Source organism: Plecotus auritus (assembly GCF_963455305.1).
Source record: "Plecotus auritus genome assembly, chromosome: 1".
NCBI lineage: Eukaryota > Metazoa > Chordata > Mammalia > Chiroptera > Vespertilionidae > Plecotus > Plecotus auritus.
Window position 1 is genome coordinate 47,195,940 of NC_137770.1, and position 20,309 is coordinate 47,216,248.

A 20,309-nucleotide genomic window follows, 5' to 3' on the forward strand; every position below is an offset into this window, starting at 1 on the left:
TGGCTCTCATCCCTGGCCCCACTGCATTAGCTTGAATACTGCTCACCACCACCTGACATCCAAATATTTACATATTTGTGTTCTGTCCTGTGTCCCCACCCTCCAGGCCAGGCCGCTGAGGGCAGGGACTTTCTCTGTCTTGTTCACGGATGTTGCTGTGTCCTCACCTAGAACGTGGCTAGCACAGGACGTGCTTTCTGAGTATGAATTATCATGTAATCTAGTGCCTCCATCATGTCTCTTTCCCAGGAAAAGCTCGTTACTGATTTAGGCACGACTAGCCCAGCCTCCATCTTCCCCCCAGGCCTGGCTGCTCCCCAGGCCTGCTCCTCACCTTTGCAGCCCCTGACCCTTCACATTCAAACCTCCCTGGGTGACCTCCCAGCTCTGGAACGCCCCAGGAGCATGCCGCCCTTGCCTTTGCTAATGCTGCACCCCACTGCTCCTCCCTTCCCTAAACCCTACTCTTCCTCCAAGTCAGGCTCAAACCCCACCCCTCGAGGAGGTCCTGTGCTGCCTGCCAGTGCCCGGTGCCTTCAGGCCCCGGACCCCACGCTGTTCCAATCACTGCATTGGCATCTGTCTGCCTCCCAGAACTCAACTTCCTTAAAGTTCAGGGAAATTGGTCCCTTTGTGTCTCCTGAGCCAGCGCAGTGCCTGGCAGGGAACGGGTGCCTACGAGACAGTTTGTATTAAGATTCAGATTGTTCTAATGCTAAGAACTTATTAACTATTACCTCTCGCAAGGCCCACCAGGGGAGACAGGAGCAGCAGCCAGCCACAGAGCTGGGAACAGAACCCCCACCCTGGGAGAAGGCCCAACCAGGGGTCCAGCTGAGGGCAGGGGTCCCGGTGCCCTGATTGTGGACAGCGATGATCTGAGGCCAGCCACAGGCTCAGGGCACGGAGCCACAGACTTTCACATCTGAAGAAAAGGCCAATCCCATTGTCAGGAGCAAGTGCTGCTTTTCTCCTTGGTGCCTGCAACTCCCAGGGGATGTAAACCGGACACCCGCATCCCCTTCCTGGGAGGAAATCCTGCCAGAGTTCTCAGGGACATGGGACAGCAGAGCTCAGTTGGAGGAGGAAGAAGGAAAGGGGCCCAGGGTGGGCCTGGGTCTTGGGGGCCCTCCCTCTGGCCTGGCCCCACAGGCCACAGCTGAGACTGCCAGCTGGGCTGGCCACTAAGTCCTACTCACACTCAGTTCTCTGTCCTTGAAAGCTGCATAGCTGGGACTTCTGTATGGTACAGTGCTCCCTACACCTCTTCCTACCCCTTCGCTGCCTCAGAGCAAAGCCGTTCCACAGCTCATCTGACTCTCTGAACACTACCAAGGGGCACACAGAACTGGATTGATACCTCCCTCTTTTCAGAGTTGGAAACAAAGATCCAGAGAGGTTAAGCAACTTGTCCATGGTCACACAGTATGTTAGAGACAGAGCCCAGAATAGAAACTAGATTGAGATTTCAATTGTTATTATTTGGAGTCACCAGGAAAGCATGTGCTGAAAGGCTTTCCTGGGACTAGAGGCAGGAGGCTGAGAGGACTTTCTGTCCCCTCCAGAAATCCATGCCCCCCCCCTTTCCCTTTTAAGTACACAGGCTCTGTCTGGCTTTAAACTCAAAGACATTCCATCTCTGCTCACTGGCTCTCAGACACGGGAAGCAGCCCGTTCCCTGTGGCTTCTTCCCCAGAGGATGCATTCAATAAACAGAGCCCCTTTCTCATCTTCCTGCATAAATATTTCAGGAGACTAAGAAACAAACAGATCTGCGTTTGATCTGCTGCTGGCTACTCAGAGACGGGGGCTGCTCTACCCCAGGCAGGACCCTCACTCCTCTCCAGGCACCGAAGTGTCCACCAAGCCATGGGAAATACAAGATGGCAGGGACAGCCACCTCCCTGCAGGCCTGGTGTGGGCTGGAGAGCAGAGCCCCCCCTTTTTTTTACCAGAAGCACCCCCACCCCCACTTGCTGTTCCTAGAAATGGGAGAACATGGTCTGCTCAGTGTCTGTTCCTGGAGATGCTTCCATCGCTGCTGCCCAAGAGCACACAGCAGGGGACACAAGGTTCCTGCACAGACCGGAAGAGGGTGCAGAACCTGCAAGAACAAGTGGCCACAGTTCTGGCTGGAAACCTTGGGGACTCGGTAGGCTGGTCCCCCTTAAGTCTCCCCGAAACACTCCTTTTGTTTATTCATTCAAATGCTTATTCATGGAGTACATTCTCCTTGGACCTAGAATATCCAGCAGCTCCCCACTGCCAACAGGATTCTGACTTCTCAGACTGTCATTTCCTGCGCTTCCCAACGTGCCCCACCCCGGCTTCCCAACCACATCTCTGCTCAAGTCACACTCGCACTCCAGTTAGTCTGGCTCCCTTTCCCCACACGAGTCCTTCCCTTTCCTAAATGTTGTTCTGCCTTTTCTTCTCCCCCAATCTTTTCTCTCGCCCTTCTCAGGATGGCACATGGGCCACCTCCTTCATGAAGCCTTCCTTGACCATCCCACCCTACAACAATGATCCCGGTCTCTTCCCTGAGCTCCCTCATGGCTCGCTGCCTCTGCTGCCACTGGGAACTGATAAGACACTCTCACGTGTGAGGTCTTATCGCTCCAACTCAGTTACAAGCATCTAGAGAACTAGGCTCCAACTTCTGTTTCAGCCAAGGGTCGGAGGCTAAGGGCTGTGCCTGGAAGGGAACTCAGCTTTGAAGAAACCCTGATGCCCAGGCCTCACCTCCCAGAGATTCTGAGCCTATTGTTCTGGAGGAAGGGTGGGAGAAAGGACCAATTACATAATTTGTAGGTCCCCTTGATCAACAATTGTGATGAAATTTCTAGACAGTGACGGAACGAGCATCTCATAGGTCACACACCCATGAAGCTGGCCCTCGGCACAAGCATGTAGACGTCCCTAGGTGATTTGCAGCCAGCATTGAGAACCACTACTAATGGCATGGGGAGCCACTGCAGGTTCCACACCTCTGAGCTTCCACAGCAGCCATGCATCTGCGTCTCCTTCACCTCCTTGTGCCTGGGCTGAATATGTGAATGGATGGAGAGAGATGGCACTGGAACCAGAAAGCTGGGGCAAACCTTTTGTCTGTTTGGCTTTTTAAATTAACTATAAATAGATTACATATTAAATATTAACATTATACATAAATGATGATTTTATATATATAATAGAGAAATATGCTAATTAACCAGGACTCGATAACGGGTCCACCGGACAGGAGGAGGTTGCGCATCACGGGGTAGGGCGGCAGGGGCCTCCACGCGCCTGCACTGGGGGAGGGCCTGATCAGCAGCAGCCGCGGCTGCTTCAAGGGCCGGACGACGGGGAGGCAGGGCCGGACCGGCGACTCGAGGGTGGGCGGCGCTGCACAATTTCGAAGCGCGCGCTGGGCTCCTAGTTTTATATAATAAAATATTAGCATTCAGATATTGAAATATATCTGACATGCCTATTGTGCACAAATCTGAAGTGTTCAGCTTGAAAAATTTTTACACAAGCATACATTCGCCTAACCACTATCACTCCAGAAGGTTCTCTTATGCCCTATCTCAGTTAATGCTACAGCCCACCCCCAACCCGGGTCAGCACTGAAAAGTGGATAGAATTTTCATCAAGGAAGGCTGTCCAGCTGCATGACTTCTCAAAGTCACAGTGCAAGCTCATGGCAGTGCCGCAGCTAGAACTCTGGCGCTCAACTGCCAAGTTCCGTGCACTTTCACAGCCCTCGGCAGTCTGGACAAGCAGACTGGAGACACAGCTCAGTAGACTCTGGCGGCAGAGTCTGGAAGTTGGGGGAGGGAGATGGGTAGGGCTGGGCCAGAGGCTGGGCAGCAGGGCATAAGCTCACTCATGCACCCAGCCTTGAACCAGGTGATGTTATCCTAAGACAGCTGGGGAAACTGAGTCCCAACCAGAGGGGGCGGGATAACTGACCCAAGGTCATACAGCCACACAGTGCCAGAGCTGAGGCCTAGGCAGGAGCCTCCAAAACCCCACTGCAGCGGTCTTCTCACCATGCCATCACCAAGTCTTCTTAGGCGGAGATTTGTGGCCCTCAGCCCTCCTCTTCTATCTACTCAACCTCCAGATGCAACCATGGGAAAGGCCAGTTCCATGGAGTGGTCCCAGTCACAGTCTCCTTGATGGAGAGGGACACGTGCAGCACCCACTCCCAGGCACGGGGAGACGCCTGCAGGAAACCTGGGCTGGGGGCCGGAACCGTTCCGCCACCTCATGCACGCGGGCTTTGTGAGTGACCACTCTCCTGTCCGCCTGCAGGCCACATGGGCTGGGCGAACAGCAAAAGAGCCCCTGTCACTCCTCTGCTTAAAACCCCTCTAGGGCTCCCGGGGCACCACAGGGTGAGCTCAAGTCCCCCGGCTCCTACCTGCCGCTCCAGCCTGTTTCACCACCGCTATCCTACCCTTTCCTCCCAGCAGCATCCCACTCCTGTCTCTCTGAGAATAAGCCACCGCGTGTCCCTTTCCATGCTCACGCCACCCCCTCCACCTGGGATCCTTTCCCTGCTCTTCATCCGCCTCCACCTACTCAACCTTGAAGACTTGAGCTAAGATCGCCGCCTCCTAAAACCTTCCCTGGCTTCCCCACCTGGTCCCCCAGAACTTCAGAGTTCTGTGCACACATCTTTGTCCCTGGCCCCCACATCCCTACGCACCAGCTTCCTTCCCCCACAGCTGTGTGTCCTTCCGAGCAGCCAGTCTCCCCCACTAGACTGCGATCCCCCTGAAGGAAGGGACACTTGGGTTCATCCCTGCATGCTCCATGCCACATGCTTTGGGCCTGGCACACAAATGCTCAGCAAATGATTTTGTAATGAATCTGGGGGATTCGTTAATTTGATTAGCAGTGAGGGGTGTGGAGGGTGGTCAGTGGTCAGGGGAGCAGGACAGCCAGGGTGGAGAGGTACACAGAATAATGGCCATCTTCTCCACTCCCATCTCCTCCCAAAACCTGCTCCTGGAACCAGAGGTCCTCTCTGGCCTCACTCCCGCCTCAGGGACCTCTCCTTTCTCTCATTACTTAGGGCCCTGCCATCTATCAGTCAATGCCACCCACTTAAGGCATTACTTCTCCCGGGCTAATTTACATTTTAATAACATCTTAAAAGCCCAAAGGAACTGAACTCAGGCGCGGGGCTCTGGCACGGGGGCTGGGAGGGCATTCTGGAAAAAGCGAGCACACAGCTTGATCAGTCGTCCACTGCCAAGCCAGCGGGCTGCTCAGTGTCCACAGGGCTGTGCAACCAGACACACCAGGGGCAGGTCCCGGGCCACCCTTCCCTATGGTGTGAGCCAGGGCAAGGGCTGCCCTCTCTGAGGTTCAGTACCCCCTCTGTAAAGTGGAGGTACCAGAGGAGTTGTGGGGTTACATGAGATAAAGAATGTGTCATGCTTGGTGTGCAACTCAGGAGAACTGGCTGCATCGTTCCTGCTGCTTTCCCAAAGCAAGAGCTGCAGAGCTTGCAGCTCCCACAGCCAGCTCCTGCACTGGTTCTCCAGGGGCCTGGGATGGTGGCTTTGTTGTGGCTCCTGAGCCCCTCCCTGCTCCCCCTCCTTCCCTCCACCCTCCACCCTCCATCCTCTACTTTCTTCCCCTGCCTCCCTCCCTCCCTCCTTCCCTCCCTCCCTCCAAGTCAGAGTTCCAGGGAAAACTTTCTCAAGCCTGTGATAAGGTCTGGCCAGCAGAAAGCTCTTAGCAACCCAGGCTCCCAACCCAGAGGCCCTTCTAATGGTTTCAGAGAAACAAAAGAGGGAAAGATCGCCTTCAGCCCAGGGTGCCAAGAGGGCCAGCTCTCCCTTGACTTCCAGGAGGGAGAGTGGGGTTCACAGGCCGCTTTGGAGGCCAGAGTGGTGGCCTGGACCCTGGACGTAAGATCTCAGTAATCACAGACCCCTGGCTGAGCAGGACGAACCTCAGCAGTCACTCCGCCTGCCTCTGCCGTGTCCAAGCCTCAGAGCGGGCACTCCTAGCCGGTCACTCGGGGGAAACCAAGCCTCTCCGCTCAGGCGCTCCCTGTCATCTAGGCTAAGTTCTCAAAGTCTCCTTCTGGAATTTCCCCTACTACCCACTTTTCTTTTTCTTTCTTTTTTTTCTTTTTTTTTCTTTGTTTAATATATTTTATTGATTTTTTACAGAACAGAGAGGAAGGGAGAGGGATAGAGAGTTAGAAACATCGATGAGAGAAACATCGATCAGCTGCCTCCTGCACACCTCCTACTGGGGATGTGCCCGCAACCAAGGTACATGCCCTTGATTGGAATCGAACCTGGGACCTTTCAGTCCGCAGGCTGACGCTCTATCCACTGAGCCAAACCAGTTAGGGCACCACCCACTTTTCAATCAGTCCTTGGCCTGGTTTCTACTAGAAGCCTAGAAAAACCCATTGAACTGAAACTCATCCAACCTGAGCCTGCCATTAACCCAAGGGAGCTCCAGGTCTTGCTTGGATACTTGTGCCCCCTTAGGCAGACCTTCCAGGGCCTCAGTTTTCTCCTCTGCAAAATGGGGGATCCCATTATATCTCTTTAGAGTCCCTTCTGGCTCTAGAAATCCATGGATCAATAGGAAGAGGACATTGCCTATGCAGCAACACCAGGACAGAGGTTAGGCCTGCTGCAATCCTAGCCAATGTTATATCTTTACACCCCGTACCCCAAAGTCTGGACCACACCCTTAACGAGTGCTGGGGAAGGGACTAAAAACCCCGGCCTCAGCAAGCTCACAGTTACAGAGTCAAGGTCCACACTCATGAAACACTCAGCAAACAACACCATAGGTTAGGCCTTTGCCTGCGGATGGTGTAGCAGAGACTGGGGAGCTCCAGGGACTCTGAGGCAGAGGAATCTCCAGACCCTGAAAAGGCCAGTTTAACAGAGCGGTGGGGGCCCTGAAATAGCCTCAATCCATAGCCACATGAATTTGTTTTCAGATAGTATAAAGACTATGGCAGGAAGGCTGTCCCAGGGCCTTCAGAGGACAGATTTGTGAAAATAAAAAGTTATCAGGTACACAGAAATCCCCTTTCCCAGAATCCCATAGTTCTCAGAATCCCAAATTTCCCCTGCATTCCTGAAAACAGACCTTTCACCTGGAGGTTGGCAGGGCAGGCATAAACAGCATTTTCTTCATGCAGTTGGACAAAAAACTCAAAAATTCAATTTTTTTGTCCCTTTCCACCAACACCTTTCTGGCTGCTCCACGTCCTGGATATTCCCCTGGGCCCCAGATCATAAAGCTACTAGTTCTGAAATCACACTCCAGGTGTCTAAATGGTTTGCTGCAAAGACCTCAAGCTAGTCAAAAATATCCCTTTCCATAAGCCCAAGAGAAAAGTAGATCTAGCCCCCAGGAGTGTCAGATGTGTCTGGAGCAAAGGTCAAGGTCATTTGCCAATGGAGGATTGGGTCTTGCTGTCCAGAGTCTCAGGCAAGATTGTGCCCTGGGCCTGTCTTCCCTACCTTCCACGGGGAACCAGGATGATTCAGATCAAGGTTTAGATCTTTATTTGGCTCACTTTCCAAACGAAAGCAGGACACCCAATTTTTATCGCCAGATTATGTGTCCCAAGCATATTAAGATAGCCAAAATAGAGCAGGAAGAGAGGAAAGCAGCTTTTCATCTGCAAAACTAGCCTGACAATAAAAACACGTAGAGGCCCTTTAGAAGAGAGGAACTCATTTCTTCCACCAACAGAGTACGAATCAGTTCTGAAGGCAGCACTGCAGCAGCAGAAGTTGGTTAGCTGTTGGACCGAACTGCCTAACACTGAAGGCTGTGAAACCCTGGTGGTGGGATGGGGCAGGAGGGGCCGTGAATTTGACATTACCACGAACCACCCCCTGCCATGACACCTGCAAAGCACTTTACTTCTATTTTTCCATGTTACTTCCATATTACAGCACCCTAGAAAGGTTGAGTACTAACTCCATTTTTTACAGATGAGAAAAGAGAGGCTCAGAGACATTGACGGGCTGGCCCAGGTCACACAGTAAGGAACAGAGTCAAGAGCCTCCAGATCCCCAGCTCTGTCAGGAAAATGTCCATGTTATATTTTTACTTTGCCCAGTTAGGTCCATTTTTAGTTTTTAAATCTTTGTGTTGATCTGGATTGGGCCTTGGTCTTTAAAGTAAAACTATATATATATATATATATATATATATATATATATGCTTTAATGTTAAAAGTCCACTAGGTGGTGGCTGCATTTTGGTTTCTGCCCTGCCTGAGCTCAGGGAAGGTGCACATTTACATGGAGTGGGTGGCACAGGGTCATCCCAGCCCCACAGTGGCCAGACAGAAGGCCTGGGCGGCAGGCTCAGTTCCTCACCAGCTTTGTGGACGTTAGTCACTATTACCTCCCGTCCTCTCTCGGCCTCTGCTGCTGCAGCTATAGAAAGAGGACCACTAATAGCACAGACCTCAAGGGTTGTCATGAAGATTAAATGAGTAGATATACTATATGAAGCACTTTTTATATGCCTGCCAGAAACTACACACTCTAGGAAGGTTAGCTACTTCTGTTGTTCTTGTTTGTTTCACAGTTGGTTCCTTAAAAGCAGGGACCTAACACCTGGTAAAAGGCTGGGAACTGCCTACTTATAAATTGGGATTTATTAAATGAATCTAAACTCAGATTAAGAGTCATTCTCATGTTCCTAGCATGTGTGGAGTGCCATGGAGGCCGAGTGCTGGGCCGGATGACCTCAGCTGGCTCTGGAGTGAAACTCTGAGCCTGGGGGCTTCTTCCTGGGGATTCGTGTGAGCACCCACCCAGCAGGAGTCTTCCCACACCCCCTCTCCAGTCAGCCAGAGCCTCCAAGGGCGTCACCTTCTTCCTCACACAGGAGCCAGTAAGTTTAAGCCTGAGCCAGGAACTCCATGTAAAATGTGCACCTTCCCTGAGCTCAGGCAGGGCAGAAACCAAAATGCAGCCACCACCTAGTGGACTTGTAACATTAAAGTTTATACTAGTGTGTATATATATATACTAAAGGCCTGGTGCATGAAATTCGTGTGTGGGAACGGTCCCTAGGCCTGGCCTGTGATCAGGGCTATCTTCCCCGGCTGCCTGTAGCCGGCCCCGCCACCCACTACCACCCACCCCTGGTTCCCCATTTGCCATTGGGCAATCGGAGCCTGCCGGCTGGGGAAAGAGACCAAGAGGTGGTCAGTGCGCCTCATAGTGACCGGCTGAGTGGTCGTTCTGCCATTAGGGTCAATTTGATTATTACCCTTTTATTATATAGGATTATATAGGATAGAGGCCTGGTGCACAGGTGGGGGCCGACAGGCCTGCCCTGATGGGAACCCTGATAGGGGTGGGGGTCCCCGCTGGGGGACTGGGCTGGGGCGAGGGGCCGTGGTTGTTCTGGTCTCTGGTCGTTCCAGTTGTTCTGCTGTTTCGGTCGCTGTGCTTTTATTATATAGGATAGTTTTACTTTAAAGACCAAGGCCCAATCCAGATCATCACAGAGATTTAAAAACTAAAAATGGTCATAATTGGGCCAAGTAAAAATATAACATGGAAATGTTCCTGACGGAGCCAAATTTCCTTTTGGAAAAAACTAAATGACCCCTCCCTGAAGCTGCCTGTGAGCCAGGAGGGCCCCCGCTCTCCCTTACACAGCCCAGGGAGGCTCTGCAAGGGGGGCAGAGGGTTGGACAACTGAACGTGGCACTTCCACCCCCTCTCGCCCAGGTCAGTTTAAGTGGCCCAGCTCCCAGCCATCCTCCCTGTGATCATCAAACCGCAGGAGGAGGAAGGGAAGAGTGACAGAGTCAGGAGGCCGGGGCTTGCTTGACCAGCCTGTACTCCACATCGCTGGCTGACTTTTTGCTGCTTACTTGGTGCCTCTGTGCCTGTTTCCTCCTGCGTGGAGTGGGGATGGCAACAGCAACCGACACCATGAAATCCTTCTGAGGATCATACATGTACCGAGCCCTCCCCAATGCTGCAGGAAAAGTCCTGGCATGCTGTTCCCTCTGCCTGTTATCCTCTCCTCAGCTCCCTCCTTTCACCTGCTACCTCCTACTCACCCTTCATGATTCAGCTTAAAGTCGCTTCCTGATCCCCTGACTATGTCGTCCCCTGTTGTTATTCCCCAAGTTTGCTCTACTACTCATTTTATAACCCTCAGGACACCCACTGTCAGCATTTCTTTAATTTTCTGTCTTCTGGATGTTAATAGCTAACACTAGTTGCTTCACGTGGATCAGTTCATTTAATCTTCATAATAATTCTTTTAAGTTCTATTATTATTAATCCCAATTCATGGATGGAGGAACAGATGTTCAGAAAGGTTAGGCAACTTGCTCAAGAACACACAGCAAGTAAATGATGTAGTGCCATCTGCCATCTGTCTAATTCTAAAGCTGGCATTCTTCAGAGTCGGCACCCCCTGGGAATCAAGGGCCATATTATATCGAGAGAAGGCCACTTCTGGTAAGGGCTGCTGGCCCTTCATGGAAATGGGGCTAGTGGTCCTGCCTCAGTCACACCTTGTTCGGCCCCTGGGCTGGCCACCGTGCCTAAGCAGCCCTATCTGATGTCAGACACCACAGGTAGGAAGCCCTCCTCACCAGCACCCTCCCCCAAATTATTTATGTGGTTCCCAGCTCCAGCAAAGGCCACAGGGAAGTCTAAGCAGGACACATCCATGGTGTCGCCTTCAAGGCAAGCAGCCTTGAAACACACCTCAGTACCAGGACCACAGTCACACAGATAGGAGCCCTCCACCTCGGGGGTGGGAGCAGAGCAGAGTGGAACACCTGCACAAGAGGCCTGGACGTTAGATGAATGTGTGCTCTGGGCTCAGACAGCCCAGGCACAGAGCGCCCCTCCCCCATCCACTACACTTGCCACCTTGAGCAACTCACCTACCCTTGATGAGCCTCAGTTTCCTCCTCTGGAAAATGGGATCATCCGATGACAGATTCAACCTCATGGTTGTACTGGGTAAGTGCGATCATGCCTGCCCAATGCCTGCTTAATAACTGTTATTCTCTCGATGATGGTGATTAACCCTCACAGAATGTAGACCAAGCATGTCAAACTCGCAGCCCGTGGGCCACATGCCTCGTTTATTTGGCCCGTGTTAGCCTTTGAGTTTGACATGCTTGATGTAGACCATTATGTGATCGGATTGAGAATGTTATGGCGTAAAGTCAGAAGATGTGGGTGTGCATCCCAGCTCTGACCCACATTAGCTCTGTGACCAGGCTGTGGCCATCTCTCCACTCAGACTCCATTTAGTCCTCAGTAAATAGGGGGAACCCCACCATGGGACCTTGAAAGGGATTAGGTGCAGTAACCCATGCTTGTAGTCCGTAGTAAACAGGACAGTCCTGAGCAAGCCGGTGCCTCCCATCACCGTGTTAATTGGAAGGAGGGTGCCAGCCAGAAACCAATTAAGAAGTCCCTCCAGGGGCCTCTGTCGGGAGCAGAGGGGAGGGGCCAAGGAGGTTGGGTGGCAGCTCCTCCCCTACTTCCCACCCTCCTCCCCTACTCTTGCTCCTTCACAGCTGGTCCCACACTCCAGGCCCACAAAGGGAAGGCTCATTGTAAACAGCTTCTTTTCATGTGGAAGCCACTGGATTTACATCTGTCCTTCCCTGGCAGGGCCTGCTCCAGGCCAGCTGCTCTGAGGCCTGAGTCTGCGGGGTCCACCGGCAGAGAAAGGCAGGGGAACAGAACAAGCTGATCTGGAGAAGCGGAAAGGAGAGGGTGCTGTGCACACTGGGAATGTGCACATTCTCTCATCTCATGGACACCAGACAAATCTGAGGCCAGCACATCCAAATCGGATTCTGGGTTGCGCGGTGCCAGGAGCCGGCGGCAGCTGAGGCCATGTCTGTTCCAGACTAGCCAACCCGGGAGAGAAATGGAAAAACTCACTCCATCACTGAGCTGCCAGGGCCTAGTGCTGCCAGGTCGTTGGTCCAGCCAGCATCCACACTCCCAAACTGGCCGAGCTCAAGTCTAGGCTCACTCCACAGGGCCAGCCAGCTGTGGGGTGATTCTGGGGCCCTGGGGAGCCTCACAATCCTTCCCACGAGCCTCTAAGTGATGCCACAGGTGCCAAGGTGGCAATGCCCCCAGGCAAGAGAACCTAGGCCTGTGGGGTACCCTCAAATAACTCACCAGAGCTCTTCTGGAGAGTGAGTTTCATTGCCTGTAAGGAGAGATAGTTAGGAAGGAAAGAGCCTGTATTTATTGAGCACCTATAGTGTGCAAGCAAGACAGACCTCTCCTGGCTTGTATCCCCTGGACCTCAAGACTCTTAGCTCAGGACATCTCCTTCATCTCCATCTCCTCAGAGGTTCTGGACAGAAGGGGCAATGGCTTACGCATTCTGTCACCCTAATGCCTAACACAGGGCCTGGCCTTGAGTAGGGGCTCCCAGGGTGCTAGCTAAAAGGAATGAGTGAATGTTGGCCTCACACCCTCTGCATGAGAATGCTCCATCTCTGGAAGAACTGACAGGAAGGAGGAGGTATAATGAGTGCATGAAGTAGAGAGGCAGAACCTCCCTCCACCCCCAAGTGCGGGGAGTTGGGTGTGTGCCTTTTACCTGAGGCTGTGACACGGTGGTTCTCACATCTCTTCTCCCAGTAAGAGCCAGACAGGAAAGAGGTGCTGGGAAGGGGGATGCTGGGGGTGGGAGGCGGGGGAGAGAGGAATGGAGCCCAGGCATCTCCTTCATAGACTAGATTCTGGGTCAAGGATTTGGAGGTAGAGAGGCCTCGCAATCCCTCCCTTCCCATCCTGATCCTGGGTATAGCTAGGGCTCCCATATACCTTAAACCCCAACATTGGTCTCCAAGGGAAGAGGCTGCCCAGCAGAGGGAAAGCCAGACCCCAGCAGTCCAGGTTGGCCTATACAGTGGGGTCACTGGAGTGGGGCCGAAACACCTGCCTCTGGCTGGGCTGCCTGAAATCCCCTCACAGGGCGGCCGGGGTAAAGAGCACTGGCCAGCAGTCAGGAGAACCAGGCTCCAGACCCTTCAGCCTCCAACTTGCTGAGTGACTTTAGGCAGCTCCCAATTCTGCGCCCTGGGCCTCAGCTCCTTCGTCTGTCAAGGGAGAGGTTGGATGATTTGACAGCTCAGGCATGCTGTTCTCCTACAAGCCACTCTATAGGGGCCCTAGAGTCACGTGATCTTTGTCAAACAATTAACTATTACTAGTTACCTGGGAGAGCAACACCATCCTTGGTCCTGTCACACTGAGCAGAGGCCAGGGCGGCCAGCAGTGCGCTGAGCTCTGCCAGGACAGGGGCAGGCGAGAGAAGACTGACCTGCAGGAAGAGGGCCCAGGAGTGGCTGCCGTGCTGCTTGTGGACCTGAAATCAGGTCCCGGAGAGGGAGTGCTGGCACCAGGGCCTCCTCTTTGCCCACATCCTCCTGCTTAGTTCTTCTGAAGTATGGCAGGCATTCCTGAGGCACTCCTGACAGCAGACCCACCAAACTAGCCTCGAGGACTTGGAAAGCACTGAGCTCACGGGCTCTAACCTAACAAGGCACACCTGGGAACCAGGAAGCCCCGTCACAACAAGTCACCACCTTGCTTACCCAGAAGCCCCATCTCTGGTCACATCTCAGACAAAAGCCAGGAAATCACACCAAAGGACCTTTTCTCATAGCCCACTGACTTGTACTCCGCACACAGTGCTAACGGTTTTGTTCTGTTTTCTCCAGGTGACGGCAGTTTAGGAAAGGGTATTAAGAACAGGAGAGGTACTGCCAGTCTGGCATATTGCTGACATGGAATACAGATAGAAAAATTACTAAAAGCAGGCACAAGAACTCAAAGAGTAAAATCATCTGGAATAAAATCGTGTTGTTACTAGGAAAGCAGCCTCTGCTTCCTCTCCCCTGACTTGCCCTATGTTAGGATTTTAGGCTAAACCTGGGAGGAGGTGAAGCCTGGCTCTCCTGTGGCTGGCCAAGGTCAGGGAAGCTGTTTCTGGCCCCTCCCACTCCTCTCTCTCTCTTATTCCTTCCTCCTCCTCATTACATAAGGAAACTAAGGTAGCTTATTAGACACACACAATAAAACAGAGTTTGAAACATCCTAACCAGGAGCAATGCCAGCGGGCTAGAAGGTCACCATCTACATGGCTCTGTATCTAGTGCTGATTAGGGCAGAAGTCCCTCCAGGTCCTACCCGCCTCATGCCCAGGCTTTATATGCAGCTCCACCAGCTGCACCGCCCAATGAAGGAGAACGGGGATATGTATGAGAGGCAGGGTGGTAAGTGGAAAACAGAGGCCCGCCTCCCCTCAGGAAGTGCTGCAGACCATCTAGCAGCTTGCCCCTCTGATCTCCTCCCTCCTCTTTCCAGGATCTCTGGACTAACAAGATGATCTCTTGTAATCCACACCTAACCTCTGCCCTCAGGGGACCTACCACAAAAGCTCTGTCCAGGGGGCAGGGAGCTAGGCTCCCCCAAAGGGGATGACCTTGTGCCTGGGGGAGTAGCAGCAAGGGCTGAGGTCTCACCCTCTAAGCCATTGCCTCCCCTGCCCCCCACCCCCAGTTTGTAAGCAGTGATCCCACCTCCCATGTCCTTTAGGGTTCTTCTTCATATCTGTCTTGTAACCAAATAGAGAACAAAGAGCTCCCCAATCTCCGTGAGAGCCGACTTCTTGCTGAAGCTGAAGATGTCTAAAGGACCAGCAGAAGGAACTCTAGGCATCTTCAAAACCAATTCCTCCATTTCACAGGTGGGAAAACAGAGGCCTAGAGGTGGAACTGACTGGCCCAAAGTCATACGGCCTTCTTAGTGGCTGATTTAGGACTAGAGGCCAGGCCTTGAGACTCCCAGAGCACTGGCTTCTTCTGGAACTTGTAGAGGCACCTCCTCCAGCAGGCTCCCAGGCAGCAGGACTGCACGCAGGCCCTCTCCTGCAGCCGCCTGCTCCTCCAGCCCTCCCAACAGGAACGCTGTGAAGGACCGGCAAGAGTGAAGAAGATAGGGTTAAGGTGGGGATTTTATTTAATCCCCGGAGCTGGCTTAGACTGATGCCACGTTGGTTAGAGCAGGAGGAGAGAGACACAGAGGGTTTTGGTGGGGGTGGGAAAGCATTCCTGAATAATCACTGGACATCAAGAGGGCAGGCCTGCCAGTGGGTTTAACAAACAAGTACCCACCTTCATGGACTCCCTACCTCAGGGGCCGCCTCCAAGTAGTGACCCCCTAACATGGAAATAATCCCATCTCCAGGGAGCTCAACAGTACACAGCAATGGGAAGGTCATAGGCCATAGACTACGACAGACCTCAGGGTAAACCCCAGCTTTGCTACTTACTCACTGTGTGACCTTAAGCAAATCCTGTATCACTCTGAGCCTCAGTTTCTTCCTCTGTTAGAGGGTGCTACACACACCTTCCTTGCAAGCCTCCTGGGTAGGCAGGCGTCCTGGGCTCATATGCATAAAGAGACACAGGGGAGGCACTGAATCAAATGTCAGTGCCAGTATTAAAATCTCACATCCTTTATCTCTCATCCAGGCCGATCCATTATTCTTCTTCCCTTTGACATTAATAACCTTAATAATAATCATCCTTCCCAGGTGAATAGCATGCGTAGCATTTCAAAACACTAAGCATCCTACTCGCTGTGGGTCACAGCAGCCCTGCCAGTAGTAGCCAGAGCTAAGGTGGACCCTCCGCCCCCAAGTTCATCTTCCCACAATGTCTCCAAGTCCCAATTTTGGAATTGAGCCCAAATACCCTGAACAAATATGTTGTCTTGTAGCAGATCTCATGGGGGCCTAGGTAGCCCCTGACTTATCAGACGGAGCCAGAACTACCCCTCCCGTAGCTACCATGGCTGACCCTCCATCTGGTCCACTGCTCTGACCACAAGCAATCTGCCCTTCCCATTTGGCCTCCAACTCTCCAATCCTGAGAGCCAGCTGGACAGCTAGTGGAGTCTGGCCTTGGGTGCCTGGATCACCAAAACCAAGGCCAACACCCAAGGCTAAGGCCAGGCTGTGAGCTCCTTACAGTGACAGAGCTCCCTCAAAAGTGTGGGTTCACATCCTTGATTTATTTGTTCTTCAACTGCCCAGCATGACCCTCAGGATCCATATTATCATCCTCATATTCCACAAAAGGCAACTGAGGCCCAAAGAAGAAGGGCCCAGCCAAGATCACCCAGGGTTTGGGTAGAGTGGGGAGTGAGTTCAGGTCTGCTAGTCTCCTAATCCTGGGCACCTTCCAGTACCCTGTCTGCTTTCCTCTTAACCCCTTCCTCCTCACAACAGAGAAACCCCAAAGTCGCTCCAATAAACCTGGGCCCCTATGGCAAGGTCCAAAACCCCTCCTCAATGGGCTGCCAGAATGCCCATCTTACCCTCCCTGTTACATCCCCCACCTCCCCTTATCTTCAAGCTGGTCACCTCAGAACCTTCCCTATCCCCAGTAGCAACTCCCGGGCTGGGGAGCGCCTTCTCCAGTGAGTGGCGTTGGCGAAGGGCCAGCATCCGTGGGATTGGCGGCAGAGGCCGGCAGGTGTGGTGGGCTTTCCCCTCCAGTGGCCTCCTCTGGGCGGCAAGCCCATTCCCACACCACTGCCAGCACCAGTCCCTGCCAGCTCCTCTCCCCGCGGCGCGCTCCACTGGGGGACACCAAGGAGCTGCCCCACAGTGCTCTCTCTCCAGGGGTTAAGAATGCAGCATCCTAAACAAGGGTTAAAAATGCAGTCCTGGGGTTGGGCCGGTGAGGAGGCTTGTTGTCCAAACCACAGCGGCTGCCAAAGCCGCATCCTCCCCCTTCCCTCTGCAGTCCTTGGGGGCCGGAGAGACTCCAGCGACTGGGGGAGCTAAGTAGGCGCACGCCGCACCTTCCCAGCATCAGCGCCCCTTCCTCCCTCCCACCCCCGTGTCCCCGCAGCCCAGGCGGAGGGCTGTCGGCGCCGGCGGGTCCCGGGCGCTTACCTTTGTGACAGTCATGCAGGAACTCGGGGCGCTGCCGGGCGCGGGCGCGGCGTGCGGGGGCGACGGCCGGGGTCCGCCTGAGGCCCGGGCGGCGGCGGGAAGGGGTCCCGCGCGGCTAGCGCGTTCGCGGCCCGGGCGGCTCTGGGCGCGCTCCCCACGCCCCGCGGAAGGCTCAGCCGAGCCGTGGGGCCCGCGCTCCGGGCGGGCGGGCAGCGCGCAGGGACCGCTCGTCGGCGCTCGCCCGCCGCTCTTCGCTGATGTCAGCCCCAAATGTGCATTTATAATAGATGAGCCTCTTTCGCCGCAGGAAGGCGAGGCAGGAAGAAAGGGAGCGAGGGAGCGGGCCCGGGCTGGGGGGCGGGGGGAGGAAGAGGGGCCGGGAACTCGCTACAAAGGAGGAGGCGGAGGGAGGAGGGGGAGGAGGAAGCGCCCGCCCGCCCGCTGCCGTGCCCCGCGCCTTCGGCCCGTGTCTCTGGCCGCTGGGCACCGCCGCTCCTGGAGCCTGGGCCGGGCGCCGAGGCCAGCGGCCTTAACCCCTTCAGGCCCGCGGACGCCAGGCGGCTGGGCAAGCGGGGTCCTGGCACCTGCTGGCCGGGGAAGTGGGCGGCAGCCCGAGTTCTCAGTGCCCCGCTGGCCCGGGGACGCTGGTGCAATCACCCGCTGGACGGTCGAGGCGCCGCGTTGGCCGAGAAGACGGCCGGGCTCGCCCCCTGGAGGTTCGCAAAGTCGGCCCGCGGGCCAGGAGGGGCGCTCCGCTCCGCGAGAGGGGCGTGGCAGGCTCCAGCCCAGAGTCCGCCCGCGGCCCTTCCTCACGCAAACCCCAGGCACAAGGTCGCGGAGTAGGGTTGTGTAAGCGATCGGTTGAATCCAATTCTCTATCCGATTAGCTGGCCCAGGGGGATCGTAGCCATTTTACAGAGGAAGAAACAGTACTAGAGTGGAAAGTGATTTAGACAAGGACACGCGGTGGGACTGCCCCAGGCGTTTCTCCGCGATCCACGGCGCGCAAGCTCTCCACGGTCCTGGTACCCGTGGTGATAAGAGATGCCTTCTAGTGACAGGGCGGGCCCCGGCCCCAGGTGTGTCTACACTGCCCTTGGTGCAGCTGGTCGGGAGAACACAGGTGCGTCCTGTGCAGTGACCTAATCCTGACCTGGGTCACACCATATCCTGGAGCTGTTGCAGGGGCTTGAGTGACAATCACCTGAAGGTGACTCCACCATCCGGAGTATCTGAAAGAACCTGTTTGGGCCTAAACTGAACCACTGAAAGGCTAAGACTGAGCAGGGGACAGGTTAGCCCAGATGGAGAGTGCAGGGCTTTTTGGTGCATCACCACCTCACTGCAAGCCCGGAAGTACTGGCTTCCTGTTACACCAAGATTTACATCCAAATTAAGTATACCACAAGGCAGTCAACTCGGTGGATGACCACCTGTGTGTCCAAGGTGCCAAGAGAACAGAGGAGACCTGATGCCTGCCTTCAAGAAGCACACTTGTTACACTACAGCAATCAGGGGTTCTGTAGAGAGCTTTGTGGATCATCACACTAATTTTCTTTGCATTTCCTCTTGTAGTCCAAAATGCAACAGTAGGAGACAGGACTTACCATCCTCATTTTGCTGAGTGAACAAAGAGGGGAGGAGACCTGCCTAAAATCACACAGTGATGAACAGAATTCTTGTGTATTTTGGATCTGTGTGTTCCAGGGCCACTCAGCCTGGATGCCTTATTTGCCCCCCCCCCCCGCCCCCCTCCTCCCCTTGGATGCTAGATGAATGGCTATGAGTCCTGGTTTCACACAGGAGGACTTTGAGTAACTTTACTAAGTTTCTTGGGTAGCAGATGTTGCCACAGGCCTCAGGCATCTCATTTGTGCAGACCCTTCCTAGTTCCCATGCTGGACCTCAAACCTTTGACCACACTGTTCACCCCATCCTTCAGCACTAATCCAAACCTCCCTACCTCTCACCACCCCACCTCCTTGCCATACTCCTGACAACTCCAGCACCCCTGGTTCCACCAGTTGCATTTGGCTGTGGGTATCTGGACTTCTTGACATGAGCTTCCTATTGGTATACACCGTGAGCTGGGAAGCATCCTGTGCACAGGACACATCTTCTCTTACTGTGTACCCCTGGGCACTCTGTAGGTGCTCAGCAAACATTAACCACCAAAAACAAATCAGTCAAAATAAACCTTAGATCTGCAGCAGAAGATATTTAGATTAGACCCACAAAAGCATTTGCTCTCAGCAAGCTGTCCAGCCTCAAAAGGGGTCACAGTCCCTGTCTGGACTGCCTTGGGTAGGTCAGCCTCAAGACAGGAGGGTGCCCCTAAAACCTTTCCAGGACCTCCAGCCCTTGGAAGCCATGAAAAGGCAACTCAAAGACACGAATCCCCCTCCCCCCACGGCTGTGACTTGTCCACCTTTATCTCTCATGGATGTTTCAACTCCCAGATTGCCATCCTCGGCTACCCAGCATGCGTCTTGGCACCCTCTCCACCATCCACCAGCCTTACAGACCCTGAGAATAAGACAAATGCTTAATATCAGCTTGAGCCAAATGTAATTAGGAACATCAATCTGCTGCCCACAACCCACGTGACAGGCTCCAAAGGCAGAAGGAAAATGATTCTGAGCCCTCACATGTTGCCGGCTCACCCCTCGTGTCACATCTTCCCAATCAGAACGGAGGTCTGTAAGAGGAAGGGCCTCTCAGAGAACTCTGCGTCCCCTTGTCAGGTCAAGGGCTTGGCCTGCAGAAGACTCTCAGAAAGGTGTACATTTTCTGTGGTGCAGTGTCTACACCACAATACCTCCCACTCTGGGTCCCCAGCACATGGCCCATCTTCGTTTGGACTCTCCCCAAAGCAGAGCCTGACAAAGGAGTTGGACGCTGGTGGTTTAATTGGAAGGTGTCCCAGGAAGCAGAAGTGGAAGAGAGGGCTGTGTGTGGGTAGTGAGATTGGGAAGGAGGAAGAGACAATATAAAGACTGGCTTTATACTGTGTGTTCTCAAGGTCACGGCTGGAGGGAAGGAGGCCAGTTCCCCAGAGACTTCTGGGATGTGTCCAGGATTGGTTGCTGGAGTCAGCCAGCAGGCATTTATCCACAGGCTTCTCTTCCTCCCTGTTTGAGGGCTGCCCCATAGGGCATTACTTCAACTTGAAGAATGCCCTGGGGCAGAAGTGGAAAGACTCCCACCCCAGCTTACTTGATGCAGTCAGCTCAAGTCTGAGCTTTCTCAAACTGTAACTATTTTCTCTCTTTTCCACATCCAGCGCGGCTAGAAAGCAGGTCCAATTCCTTAGTAGAGGCAGC

General features: G+C 53.9%; 1 protein-coding gene across 1 annotated transcript in view; it reads right to left on the reverse strand.

Annotated features, from left to right (window-relative positions):
- CORO2B (coronin 2B) overlaps positions 1-17,358 on the reverse strand; it is a 131,364-nt gene extending 114,006 nt beyond the window's left edge. The window contains exon 1 of the mRNA XM_080644079.1: positions 16,987-17,358. Within this exon, the coding sequence (XP_080500205.1) occupies positions 16,987-17,001 (15 nt within the window). The 5' untranslated portion in view covers positions 17,002-17,358. The remainder of the gene's footprint in view (positions 1-16,986) is intronic.
- Positions 17,359-20,309: the final 2,951 nt, after the last annotated feature.